The 15,771-nt window shown below is 44.5% G+C and overlaps 1 protein-coding gene across 1 annotated transcript in view; it reads right to left on the bottom strand.

Moving 5' to 3' along the window:
* Positions 1–14: 14 nt before the first annotated feature.
* The window catches only part of H6PD (hexose-6-phosphate dehydrogenase/glucose 1-dehydrogenase), an 87,581-nt gene continuing 71,824 nt past the window's right edge, over positions 15–15,771 (bottom strand). Inside the window, exon 5 of the mRNA XM_044668666.1 lies at positions 15–880. Within this exon, the coding sequence (XP_044524601.1) occupies positions 15–880 (866 nt within the window). The remainder of the gene's footprint in view (positions 881–15,771) is intronic.

Genomic DNA, 15,771 nt, shown 5'->3' with positions numbered 1-15,771 from the left:
CCCCCGCGGCACCCCTAGAGCAGCCCTGGGGCGGCCGCAAAAGCAACAGCCACCAGGCGGAGACCTCGGGAGGCGCGGGGAGGCTCCGAGAGCCGGGGTGCCGCTGCCGCCCGTCCCCCCTCCCCCGCCCTTCCCAGGCCCGCGGGGGGTCCACCTACCGCTCCAGAGCTCCGCGCCGCCAGTTGGCGGCCGCCCCCGCGCTCGGACTCCCGAGGCTGCAGCAGTCCGTGGGGGCCGGGCCGGCGGCTCCTTGTCCCTCCCGCCCGCCCGCCGGCCGAGGGGACCCTGGGCATGAAGCGGGGGCGCTGCTCCAGATGCAGAGAGCGAGGCAGAGTCCGCGGAGATCCCGCAGCCGCAGGCAGCCGCCGCGTCTGTCTGCCCCGCCGGAGCCTGGGGGTGTGTGTTTGCAGCCCGCCCTCCGCCCTGGCCCTAGAAATACAGCGATGCAAATGTGCTGGCTCAGTGGGCTCCTCCGAGGGGACGCGGCTCCCCTCCTTCTCCCGCGGGCTCTCCCCGGGGCGCCCCGGAGTGCGCCGGGCGGAAGAGCGCGAGACGCCGCCGCTGCTGGTGCTGTCAAGGTTGCTCTCGCAGCCGCTGCAGTTTCTGCTGCTGCCCGGGCCGAGCCCGCTGGCGCTGAGGCTGGGGCTGGGGGCGCAAGACACTCCGCTCCCCGGGGCTCCTCGGAGGGGGCGCGAGAGCAGCCGAGAGCCGAGCCCCGCGCGGTCACGTGCCCGAGAGCGCTCAGCTGGGGCTGGGCACCGCCCCCCGCGGCGCCTCCCTCCGCCCCTTCCTCCTGCCTTCGTCCCCGCCCCCGCGGCGGCGGCAGCAGCAGCAATAGCAACTGCCACAGCAAAAGCGGCAGCGGCAGCAGAAGCAACTACTGGAGAGAAGCGTGGGATAGGGGTGAGGGGCAGCTGAAACTTCGACGAGTCAGGCCTATCCCGGTTTTCTTCTCCTTCTGGGAGAGCCCAGGGCAGCTGGGTCTCCAAATAATGCATTATTTCATTTCCCTTCTCAGGCAGGTTGGAGGGCAGGGGGGAAAGGATGAATCGCTAAGCCCCTCTGTTCCAGGAGGTCGCGCCTTCCCTAGACGAGGGAACCATCCTCGTGTGTTATTTATTTATTTATTTAAAGTGAAGTTCCTGGTGAAGGCGAGAGAGTTGGAAACTTTGAGCCAAGGACTCAGTTTCTCCGTGTGTAGATGAGATTGGAAACTAGAAGGGATTTGCAGAGGTCATGCCGACCTCTTCATTTTACAGTGTGGGAAAGTGGGTCCCTCAAGATCACCCAAATGACAGGTTTGCAGACCCCGAAATCTAAGGCAGATTCCCCAATTTAGTCAGTGCTCTCGCGACAAAGCGTTATAAACCCCGCAAAAGTCCATTTTAGCTCTGGCAATGCAAGTTAAACATTTATTAAACTATCCTTCAAGTCCCTGCTAAAATCCCATCTTCTACAGGGAGCCTTTCCCAATGCCCCTTCATTCTAGTGCCTTCCTTCGGTTGATTCTCCCCAGTCCGGCTCATCTACAGCTTGTTTGTACATTTTTTTTTTTTTTTTGTCTCCCTCCTAGAGATCAGGGATTGTCTTATGCTTTTCTTTTCATCCCTGGCCTTTAGCAGTGCTTGGCACATAGTAGGTACTTAATAAGTTTATCGTAGACCTCTACATGGCAAGGAAAATTTCCTACATCACACCTACATCCCAAATTGGGTCAAAACCAAAAACAAAAATGCAGAAATTCTGAAAAAGGCAGAGCCTGGTTGAGAGTGGGGGCACCGCACCAGAAGAATGTAGAGCATACTTTGTCCAGCGCACATCAGGGCTGGGCTTCTTTCTTACAAGGGAGAGTGTTCTGTACAGAAAAGACATGAGAAGCAGTCATCCCTGGGGTGGGTGGTTGGGGTGGGGGAGTTTCAAGGTTCTACAATTTTAAGGAAGAGAGATCTAGGAGTATAACTGATAATGGTTTTTGTTTGTTTAAACCTTTACCTTCTCCGTCTTAGAATTGATAAGGAATAGGCACCTAGGGTTAAGTGACTTGTCCAGGGTCACACTTCTAGGAAGTATCCGATATTTTAACCCAAGACCTCCTGTCTCCAGGCCTTACACTCTATCCACTGAGCCAACTAGCAGTACCTATAATTGATAATGTTGAATTTAATGGAAAGAACACAGGATTTAGATTAAGACCTGGATCTAAATTCTGCTTCTGCTACGTTCTAGCTGTATGACCTTGAGCAAGTCATCTTTTTTCTTGGCCCCATTTTCCCTCATCTATTAAAGGAGACTATTGGAGTAGTTGGTTTCCAAAGTCTCTTCCATCTCTCAAGCTGATGATTTCCTAGTTTTAAAGAGCTGGCAATGAAACAAAAGCCTTCCGGTCATATGGAATATTTCTCAGACTTTCTTATCAACCCAAAATGTGTAGACATTAGCATTTGCCCCTGGGGAAGGGTCTTTCCACAGTCTGGAAGCTTATTATACAAGTAGGATTCTTTGGAAGGATGGCAGGAGCTCTGATCTGGAGAGCCAGGGGACCAAAGTTCAAATCCCAGATGGGCCACTGATTATCTGTGGCAAGTCACTTCCCTCTTGGAGCCTTGCTATCCTTATCTGTGTGAGGAACTCAGACGACATGTTAATGCCCCTTCCAAACCCAAAGCTAAGCCCCATTTCTTCCAAGGGGTCTTTCCCTCACCTACCTCCCCTGTAATAACCATCAGAACATGGGCTCCAGCTTCTCAGCAATTTAAAATCTCTTAAGAGCAGCCTAGAATCAAGAAGGGCATTGGGCTCAACAACACAGTCCCCCTTGGCTTTCATTTTCCCTGACTTCATTTCTCTTCACTGCTGCCCTCCCCACTAAAAACTTAAGGATCTTTTGCAATCATGGATGGTAGAAGCCTTGAACAGATCATTAGAGCCTGCATTTTGGTAGCCTTAAAGATTTGAGAGGAGCAGCTAGGTGGTTCAATGGATAGAGCACTGAGTCTGGAGTTAAAAAGGCCTCAGACACTTACTAGCTGTGTGACCTTGGGCAAGTCATGTAACCTCTGCCTTAATCAACAAGAGAAGAAAATGGCAAACCACTCTAGTACATATAATATAATGTAATGTAATGTAATGTAATGTAATGTAATGTAATGTAATGTAGTATAATATAATGTAATGTAATATAATATAATATAATGTAATATAACGTAATGTAACATAATGTAATACAGCATAATAATTTATATATATATGTATATATATACACATATATATATGTATATATATAAAGTCAAGAAGAGCCAGACACAACTGAACAATAACAACCAAGTGTGGGAAACTGTTTACATGTATTATCTGATCTTCAGAGCAACTCTATGATATAAGTATTTTTTTTTATTTTAAACCCTTAACTTCTGTGTATTGACTTATAGGTGGAAGATTGGTAAGGGTAGGCAATGGGGGTCAAGTGACTTGCCCAGGGTCACACAGCTGGGAAGTGTCTGGGGCCAGCTTTGAACCTAGGACCTCCTGTCTCTAGGCCTGACTCTCAATCCACTGAGCTACCCAGCTGCTCCCTGATATAAGTATTATTACTAGTCCCGTTTTACAGATGAAATTGAGACAGACAAGAGTGAAGTGGCTTTCCCAGATTCACACAACTAGGAAGTGTCTGAGAGGATTTGAATTCAGGGCTTCCTGACTCCAAGTCATTACTCAGTTCACTGTGGAACCCAGGGAGGAGTTCATAAGGCATTTAGTTTAAGGATCATATATCTAGAACTGGAAGGCAGACCAGTCGCTTCTTTTTACAGAGGAGGAAACTGAGTGGCAGAGTGAATTTTTCTAAGGTTACAAAGGTAAATAATAATTGCTCCCAAGAATATCGCCTGGCCATCTCCAACCTAGGTAGCTTTGGCAACTAGGTGGCTCAGTGGCTCAGACAATGGACCATAAACCAAAAAGGTGTTCAGTCATTTCAGCCATGTCTGACTCTTTGTGGTCCCATTTGGAGTTTCTTGACAAAGATCCTAGAATGGTTGACCATGTCCTTCTCCAGTTCATTTTATAGATGAGGAAACTAAGGCCCACAGGGTTAAATGACTATCCTAGGGTCACACAGCTACTAAGTATCTGAGGTCATATTTGAACTCTGGTCTTTCTTATTCCCAGACTGACATCTCTATCCACTGTACCACCTAGCTGCCCTTTGAGCCAAGAAGACCGGAGTTCAAATCTCACCTTTGACACTTCTGGGTTGTGTGACTCTGGAAAAGTCACTTAATCTTTCTGCCTCCATTTCCTCATCTGTAAAATAGGGATCATAATTAGCCCCTACCTTGAAGGATTGTAGTGAGAACCCGATGATATATTATTTATGAAGTTACTTTACAAAGCTGAAAGAATTTTACAAATGCTGCTATTATTATTGGATCTGCAGCCTCTTCTCTTTCCAACCCTAGCTCCCCTCTCTGAATTATCTTCCCCTATTAGAATGCAAGTTCCTAGAAGTCACCCACTGTCTTCATTGTTCGTGTCAGTAGCCCCAAGCCTTTGCACAATTCTGTGCATACAGTATGCACTCAATGCATGCCTTCCCATTCATTCATAGATTACTTCGAGATTTGCAATACATTTTATCTTATGCTATTCTCCTGGGAATGGAAATGAAATTATTAGCCTGGGGACAGCTAGGTGGCTCCAGGCCTGGAGTCAGGAAGACCCAGGTTCAAATCAGGCCTCAAATACTTCCTATCTCTGTGACCCTAATCCCATTTGCCTAGCTCCTCTCCAGTTCATCTTAGAGTTGTTACTAAGACAGAAAGAATAATAATTATTGCCCTATTATAAAGGTGAGGACACTGAGGTTAAGTGACCAGCCCAAGAAGTGTCTGAAGCAGGTTTTGAACTCAAGGCTTTTTGAGTTTCCACATCCAACATTCAAGGGACAGAGCAGGGAAACTGATTTCAATTCCCCTTTCCATTCCACTTGATTTCATTGTATGTTTTCAATAGTGACTAGGAGGAACAGGATTAAAACCCAGCTCCCACCCTTCTATTCAACTAAACAAGTCTGTATATCAGGACAAACATAAATATAATGAGACCTCAAAAAGCTTACATTCTCCTCAGGAAAATATGCACAGATGGGGACAGTATATGCAAAGATACAAAGTTAGGTGTGGGTGGAAGCAGGAATCTGTTAGTAAATATTTAACAACTGGCTCTCCAAAAAAAAAAATGCACATCACACATAGTTAAGTTTACTAGAATTTCCCCCACACTCTCTTATGTCTAGACAATCACCAAAATGATAAACTGAATCTTGCTCATTTCCAAGGTATAAATAAATGCTCACACCAAAAATTTACTCATTTTCTCTAGAGAGCTGGTAGCAGCAGCTCAGCTCAGGTACTCCTGAGTAGGAGGAACTTTGGCCCTTGAGCTGAGCTTTGTAGAGAACTGGAATTTCTGAGAGGTGGAGGTAAGAAGGGAGGAGTATTCCAGGAGTGAAGAGACAGATTGTGGTAAGACACAGAGGTGGCAGAAATAAAGTCACAAAACAGACAGCTAGGTAGCACAGTGGATGGAGCCTGGAGCCTGGAGGACCTGAGTTCAAATCAGGACTCAAACATTTCCTAGTTGTATGACCCTGGGCAAGTCACTTGACCCCAATTGCCTACCCCTTGCTATTCTTTTGTCTCAGAACTGATGCAAAGACAAAAGGTAAAGGTTAAAAAAAATGAAGGCCACAAAATAGGTGGTATTGCTGGGACTGTGTCTAATGGCTACCCAATAAATCTATTGAAAATTGGACCCAGATTATAAAGAGCTTTAAATCCAAACAGAGTTTGAATTTTATCCTAAATGAGAGATAATCCCAAAGGGAAGGCACTAGCATTAAGGAGGTTAGGGAAAGGCTTCTTGAAGAGGAAGTAGGATTTTATCGAGGACATGAAAGGAGTCAGGGATGCCAGAGGGCAGAGATGAAGTAGGAGAGCATTCCAGGCATGGAATTTCATAGCTGGAATTGGAAGACAAAGGAACAAGAAGGAAGCCAATGTAACTGGATCCAAGAGTGCATGGGGTGGGGGCCAACTAGGTAAGTCAGTGGATAGAGAGCCTGGAAGTCCTGGGTTCAAATCTGACCTCAGATACTTCTTAGCTGTGTGACCCTGGGTAAGTCACTTAATCCCCACTGCCTAGCCCTTACCTCTCTCCTTCCTTGGAACTGATATTTAGTATCGATTCTAAGATGGAAGGTGAGGCTTTGTTTTTTTAAAGGATATGAAAAGGCAGCTAGATGACTCAGCAAATTGAAAGTCACGCCTAAAGACAAGGAGGTTTTGGGTTCAAATCTGGCTTCAGACACTCCCCAGCTGGGCAAGTCACTTAATCCCATTGCCTAGCCCTTAATGCTCTTCTGCCTTGGAACCAATACACAGTTTTTGATTCTAAGGATGTATTAAAAAAAAAATTCTTTTTAAGTACATGAAAGTGTGGGCTATGGGGAGGATGGTGTAACAAGACTGAAAAGGTAGGAAGGAACCAGTTTATAAAGCTTCTTCCTTACTCTGTGATCCTTCTTGCATAAACACTTGGCCTCAGTTTCCCCATCCATTAGATGGGAATAAAGACATTTGTAGCACTTACCTCTAAGAGCTCTTGTGTGATATCACATGATAGAAGAGGGGGAGAGGAGAGACTCAATTTACCTACCTCGGCAGGGCAGGAGCTGAGTCAACACTCCTTCTGGTGCTCACCAGGGTTTCAGCCTGTGGTTCTCATTGTCTAGGAATGCCAAACTCCAGCCCCAGACTCCTTCACCCCCATCAGCAGCAACTTGGTGGTTGGATTTTTAAATAACCAAGTTCTGTTTACCTTCCATCGCTGCCCACTTCACAAACTGCCCTCAATTTAAAGCTGTTCTGAGCCTCACAGGGGGTGGAGATGTGGCAGTTAGTGTTAGATAAAGCCAGGAAGTAGACGGCCCACTTTCAAGTACATTCCTCTTGGGCCATGGTCTTTCCTGGAAGTCACTGAGGCTCCCTCAACTCCCAGCCTTTCCTCCCTGGCCTGTTCTGGCCTGCTCTGTTCCTTGCATGCCGAATACCCAGATTTTAAAAAATACTTGACCAAATCTGGCCTCAAAAACTTCCTAGTTGTGTGACCCTGGGCAAGTCACTTAACCCCCATTGCATAGCCCTTCTTGCTGTTCTTGGAGCTAATACTTAGCATCAGTGCTAAGCAGGTAAGAGTTAAAAAAAAAAAAAAAAAAACTCTAGAGATGCCAAGAAGTCCTTTGCCATTGGTAGGTTCATCGAAGTCAAGTTTTGTCAATTTTGCTACCTGCAACCGAAATGCTATTGGCTATTATTATAAGCCAAACACTGTTGGGCTTTACCTAATTTAGAAACTGAGTTTGAGCTCATGAGAGATTGGCATTCATCCTTCCGGAGGAGAAACTTTTTGGCCACCCTGTTCCCCAAGGATCTGTCATGGCATGAGATTCTGAGTGGGATCATAGAGCTAGGAAGAACTTTTGAGGTTGGGATCCAGGCCAACCCTCTCATTTTACATATAAGGAAACTGAGGGAGAGAGCAAATAAGCTAGTAAGGGACTGATGTAGGATTTGAACCCAGCTCTCAAACTCCTCAAGGAGGCAAGCACTCCTTCTGCCTCTCCTAAAGGATATATGTCTGAAATCCTAGAGAGAGAGCCAGAGAGAGACAGACAGACAGACAGAGAGACAGAGACAGAGAGACAAAGAAACAGAGAGGAGACAGAGACAGAGGGAGGAAGAGAGAGAGGCAGAGAGACAGAGGCAGAGGGAGGGAGGGAGAGAGAGAGAGATACAGGGAGATAGAGAGAAAGAGAAAGAGAGGGAGGGAGAGATATAGAGAGATAGGGAGAGAGAGAGAGAGAGAGAGAGAGAGAGAGAGAGAGAGAGAGAGAGAAGTGGGGGAGGGAAGGAGACAGAGACATAAGCTCGGACTTTTATGACATCACCTGATAAATACCCTCTAGGAATTTGAAGACTGACTCAAAAAGAACATGAAGTATCTGTCTGGCAGTGAAGGCTAGCAGCAAGCCTCTGGTCTCTGCAAGGAGTGGTTTCCTGGCTGTTGGCAATCTCCAGGATGCATTTTATCACCTAAGGCTGCCCAACTGTCTCCATTATTTGGTCTACACAAAATGATGGGTAGGGGAGTAGCTGGGGGTCTCAGTGGATTGCAAACCAGGCCTAGAGATGGGAGATCCTGAGTTCAAATGTGACTTCAGACACTTCTTAGCTGGGTGACCCTGGGGAAGTCATTTAACCCCTTTGCCTCTCCTTACCACTCTTCTGCCTTGGAAGCAACATACAGCTTTGATTCTAAGACAGATGATAAAGGGTTTTTTTAAAAATGGTGGGTAGAAATTATTAGCCTTCTCAGAGTTAGCCTAGTCCACTGGAATTTGGTGTCAGGAGTCTTGGGTTCAAATCCTGTCTCAGTCACTTTCAATGTGACCTTAGACAGGTTATTCAACCCATTGGGCCCTAGTATTTCCATCTATAAAGTAAAAGGATTAGATTCAGTGATCTATTGAGATATCACTATCCTCCTAGTCACCAAAGCTTGAAACTTGGGTGGCATCCTCTACTTCTGTCACTGCCCCCCCCATCCAATCTGTTGTTAAATCCTGCTGATCTAACTTTTGTAATATCTCTTGCACATGCCCCCTTCTCTCTTCTGATGCTGCCACCACCCTGGGACAAATACAAATTACTTCACTCCTGGACTTTGGCTATAGCCTTCTTTTTAAACCCTTATATCCCAAGGCAGAAGACTGGTAAGGGCTAGGCAATGGTGGTAAAGTGATTTCCCCAGGATCACCCAGCTAGGAAGTATCTGAGTTCAAATTTGAACCCAGAACCTCCCATCTCTGGGCCTGGCTCTCAATCCACTGAGCCACCTAGTGACTTGCCCCAATAAGACCTTTCTGACCCCACAGATCTTCCACTCAAAGCTATCAAAGTGATCTTAATCGCAGATCTGGCCATGTGAATTTCCCTCCCTTCTCCTCTCCTTACCCCAATCAATATTCTTCCATGGCTCCCTACTACCTCCAAAACGAATATAAAATCCCCCATTTGACTTTTAAAGCCCTTCCTGCTCTGGCCCCCATCTACCTTTCCCTTCTTCTCACACCAAATTCCCTACAGCCCCCAGTCCCCATGCACTCTTTGACCCAGTTTTACTGGTCTCCTTTTCCTGTTTCTCCATCTCTCAATCCCAGGCATCTTGGCCAGCTATGAAATCCTATGCCTGGAATTCTCCTCTTCCTCATCTCTGCCAGAACTCTGGGGTTCCTGACTTCCTGCAGGTCTAGATAAAACCCTACCATCTCCAAGAAGCCTTTCCCTATTCCCCCTAATGCTGGTGCCTTCCCTCTGAGATCCTCTCCAATTTATCTAGCAGACATCTTTTTGGTATTTAGTTGTTTGCATGTTGTTGCCCCCAGTAGAACCTGAGCTCCTTGAGGATAGGGGCTGGATTTGGTATCTCTTTGTATAGCCAGCACTCTGCATAGTACCTGGCACGTAGTAGGTGCTTAAGAAATGCTAATTGACTTGACCCCAAAAGTCCCTTCCAGCCTGCAAGCTTTGGCCCCAGATCACATATGCAGGAGGGTCAGAGCCATAGCTAGAGTGCTTGAGTTGAGGCAGATTCCTTTCAGGGGAGTGAGAGGGGGAAGAAGTATTTGGATAAGGAATGAATTGCACCACTGGGACAAGACAAAATGCTGGGAGGGGAAGCAAGGTGGCTAAGTGGATAGAGAGCCAGGCCTCCAGAGGGGAGGTGCCGGGTTCAAATACTTCCTAGCTGGGTGACCCTGGACCAGTCACTTAAACCCTTACTGCTCTTCTGCTTTGGAACCAATTCTTGGTATCAATTCTAAGACAGAAGATCTAAAACAGAAAGTAAGGGAAGGAGGAGGAGAAGAAATGACAGGAAAGGGGACCTTTGCCTCTATGGCCCTTGGAGAGGAAGGTCCTCTGGGACTAGAGAGCCTTTGTGCCATCACCCTATTGGGGATGGCCTGGGAATGAGAACACAATGATACCAAAGGCCCCCCTCCCACATCAGCCCTCTATGATAAAGCCCCCATTACCTTGGGCTAGTTAGAGATCTGATTAATGTGATTAGAAGCCTAGCTAGTAATCTCATCTGGGCTCAGAGTTTTCCAAGTGATTGGAAAGTTCTTCTGACCTGACTCACTTGTCCCTGACCCTCCTTCACGGACCAAGATGTCTCCAAGTCTCAGAAAAATAAGCAGAGTGTTATTTGTTTTTTCATGTAAAACAAACCAGCCTTTTTCACCCAGGGGCCCTGATGTTTAGACCTTCCAACTAGGTGCTGGGCTAAGCTCCTTTTGAAAGGGAAGCCTTACGGAAAAGTGGTGGCATGGGGCAGGAAAGGGTGCATAGGATGGACATTAGGAAAGATGGACACATAGAAGCCAGGAAGCCTGTCAAAGAAAAGGAGGGTGGAGAAGCCACGTAGAAAGGGGATACTTTAACAAGCTTATCCCCAAGGAACTAGACAGATAGCATAGAAATTATGTTTTGCCCTGTCTTCAGTAGAGCTCCAGCTTAAAAAAAGGCCTGCTTCAAATGTGTATTGTAGAATCTAAGTGTCTTATTTACTATCTGATAAGTAAGTCTCTTATTTCTCTGTCTGATCTGACCTTTGGGCAAATGCCTCTCCCCAGCCAGAGCTTCCTTTCCCTAATCTGTAATATCAGAGGGATGACTAGATCAAAGGTTTTTGACTTTCCTGTGACATGTATGCCCTAGCAATCTGGTGAAGCCCATGGACCCCTTTCTCGGAATATTATGTGGTTGTTGTTGCTATTTTTTTAAGCCCTTAACTTTTGTCTTAGAATTGATACTAAGAAACAGTTCCAAGTCAAAAGAGCCACAAGGGCTGGGCATTGGGATTTAGTGACTTGACCAGGGTCACATAGCTGGAAAGTATATTGAGGTTAGATTTGAATACAGGACCTCCAGTCTCTAGGCCTGGCTCTTTATCTACTGGCTACCCTGTTTTATGTTTTTTTAAACACTCATAACTGATTCTCTCTTTTTTTTTAACCCTTAACTTCTGTGTATTGGCTCCTAGGTGGAAGAGTGGCAAGGGTGGACAATGGGGGTCAAGTGACTTGCCCAGGGTCACACAGCTGGGAAGTGTCTGAGGCAGGCTTTGAACCTAGGACCTCCTGTCTCCAGGCCTGACTCTCAATCCACTGAGCTACCCAGCTGCCCCTATAACTGATTCTCTTTGGTGGCTCTATGAATGGTCCCAAATATTCTGGAAAGCAATTTGGAATTACATGCAAAAATTTACTAATGGTACAGGGTCTTAGACCCAGTTATACCACTGCTAGACCTCTACCCCCAAAGAGATCAAAGAAAGAGGATAAGGTACCATTAGTACAAAAATATTTATAGCAGTTCTTTTTGTGATGGCAAAAAAAAAAAAAAAACAACAAAAAACTAGAAACTAAAGGGGTTCCCATCAATGAAAGAAAGGATAAACAAATAATGGCCCATGAATGTAATGGAATACATTTGTACCATGACAAATGATGAAAGAGATGCTTTCAGAAAAACTTGGGAAGACTTGTGTGAACCAATGCAAAGTGAAGTATGCAGAACCAGGAGAATAATTTTTACAAAATGACATTGTGAAAACGAACAATTCTGAAAAACTTAAGAACTATCATCAACTGAATGAGCAATCATGATTCCAGAGGACAGACAAAAAAGAACTCTTCTCTCCTTCCCCACCTCCCCACCACTCCCACATACAGAGCTAATGAATAAAGAACAATACATTTTTTGATTTTGATCAATGTGGGAACATGTCTTATATGACTATGTTTGTTTTATATAGGAGTTCTGTATTTTTCTTTCTTCCCTCTTTCCCTTCTTTCCTCTTTCCCTCCCTTCCTCCTTTTTGCTCTTCTTCCCTCCCTCCTTCCCTCCTTTCTTTCTTCTTTCCCTTCTTCCTTCCCTCCATTCTTCCTTTCTTTCCCCAAAGATGGGAGAAGGTGGAAGAGAGGGGGGAAATGATTCTAGATAATTGAAAAAAAAATTAAAGTAAAAACTTTTAAATCATAATTGAAGGGAATACTAAATTTCAGTTAGAGTAAAAATAAAGCTCAATGACCTTCTGAAATCTATTCCTATACCCACTGAAGGCCTATGGATCCCAGGTTAAGAACCCCTGGATAAGAAAAAGCTCAAAAGGCCCTTCTCATTCTCTTCTTATCATTATACAAGCTCTTTAGGCCTTACTTTTTTTCATCTGTAAAAAGGGGGTAGGGGTGTTGGATGAGATGATCTCTAAGGTCCCTTTGAGCTCCCCATTCCAGAATTCAATTGCTCCTTGGATTACCCCTCAGAACTCATTCTCAAGGGTTCTTAGACCCAGCTGTGCCTTTTACAGACTAAGTCTCCAATGTCCAGCCCAAGGAGCAAATGAACTTGCTAAATGAACTCATGTTGGGACGCGTCTTTGGCAAGTCACCTGATCTTTCTTGTGCCATTTTCCTTATCTGTAAAATGGGACTCATAATACCTGTCCAACCTACTCCACAGGATTTTTGTTAAGGATGAAATAAGATAATGGATATGAAAGCACCCTGAAAATGTTGCGATGCCTTGCAAATGTAGGATGCTGTTCCTCTTCCTGCACGGGAGTGTTGGGGGACTGGGCAGAGTTTTCAAGGTTTCACATCTGTGTTGCCTGGTACAAAGGCCTAACTCTGTCGCACGAGCACTTGATAGGTTTGTCTGATTTAATCCAAAGCATTTAATAAGTGTCTGCCATATGCAAGGGGAGAGGTACTCTGGCATCATGGTGAGAGAGCCAGCCTCAGAGCCATGGAATAAATCTAGATCTAGATCTGAAAGGATCCTCAGAGGCTGGTGAGACCAACTCCATTATTTTATAGCTGAGGAAACTGAGTCAAAGGGAGATTAAATGACTTGCCCAGAAGAAAGAATCAGAGGCAGATTCTAAACTCAGCTCCTCTGATTCTAAAATTGGGGTTCTTTCCTCTGTATTTCCCTGCTGCCTAGAAAGTCCTCAGTTCAAGTCCTAGCTCAGACTTTTTCTACTTGTGTGACTTTGGGCAAGTTATGGAATCTTTCCTTCCCTCAGTTTCCTCAGCTATAAAATAATTTCGACTAGATATCCTTGAGTATTCCCATTTACCAGTTGTGTGACCCTGGCAAGTCACTTAATCCTGTTTGCCTCAGTTTTGTCATCTGCAAAAATGAGCTGGAAAAGGAAATGGCAAACCAAGCCAGTATCTTTGCCAAGAAAACCCCTAATGGGGTCAGGAAGAGTCAGACACCACTGAAACAACTGAAAAACAACAAAATGTTCCCAGCTCCTCATCTGTGAGCCTGCAGGCCTAATAGGCTTCGTTACTGTGTAAAGTGCTTTGTAAACCACAAAATGCTGTCTTACAAGGTATTGATTTTTCAGAATGGAACCATCAGGACTGAAACTGATTTTATAGAACTTAGACCACACAATGAAGTATTTTCCGACCTGGTACATTCATGTGTGACACAGTGCCACCTACTGGCCAGAAGTGAGAGTGGAGACTACCTCTATTAGACATTGTAAATATCTCCCAATTAACAATGGGCAAAGAGTACTGATTCTTAAGATGCAAAGGTGAAGCTAGCAAAATCTCCATAGGGGATGAAGTCACCAACAGAGGGCAGAGGTGGCTCTCGAAGTTCCTCCAAAATAGCCTTAATACTAGAACTCTCTGCCAGGAGGGGATCTGGCTACTACTTAACCCTTTCTTCACTGTAAGTTTTGAACTCAGTCTCTTGGGAGATATTATTTTTTATCAATTACATATAATAAAAAATTTCCACACAAGTTTTCCTAGATTATAGAATCGAACCTATCTCTCTTCCTCCCTTCCCTTCCCCCTCCTGGTGCTGGCAAGAGATTTGATCTGGGTTATACATGTATTATCATGCAAAACATTTCCACATTGTTCATTTTTGTGAGCAATCTTATAAAACACAAACCCAAATAAACAAGTGAAAAATCCTATGCTTTCTTCTGCATTCTGACTCCAACAGTTCTTTCCCTGGAGGTGGATAGCATTCTGCCATAAGTCACTCAGAATTCTCCTTTACTCTTTGTATTGCCAATAATAGTTATTATTTCTTTTTACGTTATAGGATCATAGGATTTTCTTTTTTTCTGTTTCTTTTCCTTCCTTCCTTCCTTCCTTCCTTCCTTCCTTCCTTTCTTCCTTCCTTCTTTCCTTCCTTCCTTCCTCCCTCTTTCTTCCTTCCTTTCCCTTCCTCCCTTCCTTTCTTCCTTCTTTCTTTTCTTCCTTCCTTCCTTCCTTCCTTCTTTCCTTCCTTCCTTCCTTCCTTCCTTCCTTCCTTCCTTCCTTCCTTCCCCCTTCTTTCCTTCCTTCCTTCCTTTCCCAATTACATTGTTAACAAATTGGGAGATGTTTTCCAACATAACATTTTCCCTATTTTATTAGAAAAGACCATGAAAATTATTCAAAAGCCCCCAATGTAAGAAACTTTAGGATTATAGGTTTTAAGGTAGAAAGATCATAGAAGTAATCCATTCCAATCCCTCATTTTAGGGATAACTGAACAGCAGAGACATTATTTGATTTGCCCAGGTTTCACACAATGCTAGTAAGTAGCAAAGCTGGAACTTGAACTTGGATCCTCAGAGAAAATAAGGTAGAGTGGAAAATGTCCTGAATCGGAGGTGAGAAGAAATTGGAGGACTTGGGCTTATAACCTAGATTTCCTTCTTATAACCTGTGTGACCTTGGGTAAGTCACTTATCATCTCTGGACCTCAGTCCTTCATCTATAAAATGAAGGAGTTGAATTCAATGGTCTCTATGGTCCCTTCTTGTTCTAAATCTATGGTCTCATGACTTAAAGTCCAGTTGTGCTTCCATTATGTCCTAATGCTCCTTGCCATTTTAGAAATTTACTTTATCACCAACTTTTCTGGAACAGACGTACTCTTCAAACATAGATACTTTTAACTCCCAAGTAAAAACCTCATGAAGGGGCTGCTGCCCTTCATAAATGAGCTTAATTGAATAGCAATCCTTCTTTTTTGGCATCTCTTCAACCACTTCCTTTAATTCTTCCCCAGGTTCCTCCTGGTTTCCTGACCCACCATATCCAACCTCCAGGTTGTTAGAGTTCTTTTGTCTCTTAAGATTACTTTGTGTTTCTTTGTATTTACTTATTGGGATACAAGCCGGTTACATGCCAAGAAGGTAACATCTTTGCAGACAGAGACTGTTTTCATTTTATCTTTGTTTATCCAGGGACTGTCACAGTGCCTTATGAATGGCAGGTTGCTTAATAAATGTTTGTTGAATTTAATTGAATATGAGGTTGCTTTGATTCACTAGAAACCCATATTGATGAGTTCAAAGACATCATGACATGGATTCAGTATCTATAGTGAGTTGATCTATCCTTTTTTCACAGGCTAAACCTAGTCTGTAGTTTATTTTAATTAAATTTTTTTCAATTACATGTAAAACAATTGTTGACATTTGTCTTCTTTTTTTAAACCCTTCCTTACCTTCCATCTTTGAATCAATATTATATATTCCAAGGCAAAAGAGTGGGAAGAGCTATGCAATTGGGGTTAAGTGACTTGCTCAGGGTCACACATCTAGGAAGTCTCTGAGGTCACA

The sequence above is a fragment of the Gracilinanus agilis genome, chromosome 3 (assembly GCF_016433145.1).
Source record: "Gracilinanus agilis isolate LMUSP501 chromosome 3, AgileGrace, whole genome shotgun sequence".
Classification (NCBI taxonomy): Eukaryota; Metazoa; Chordata; class Mammalia; order Didelphimorphia; family Didelphidae; genus Gracilinanus; species Gracilinanus agilis.
The sequence above is the reverse complement of the archived record's forward strand: the minus strand, read 5'-3'. Positions and strand labels throughout refer to the sequence as shown.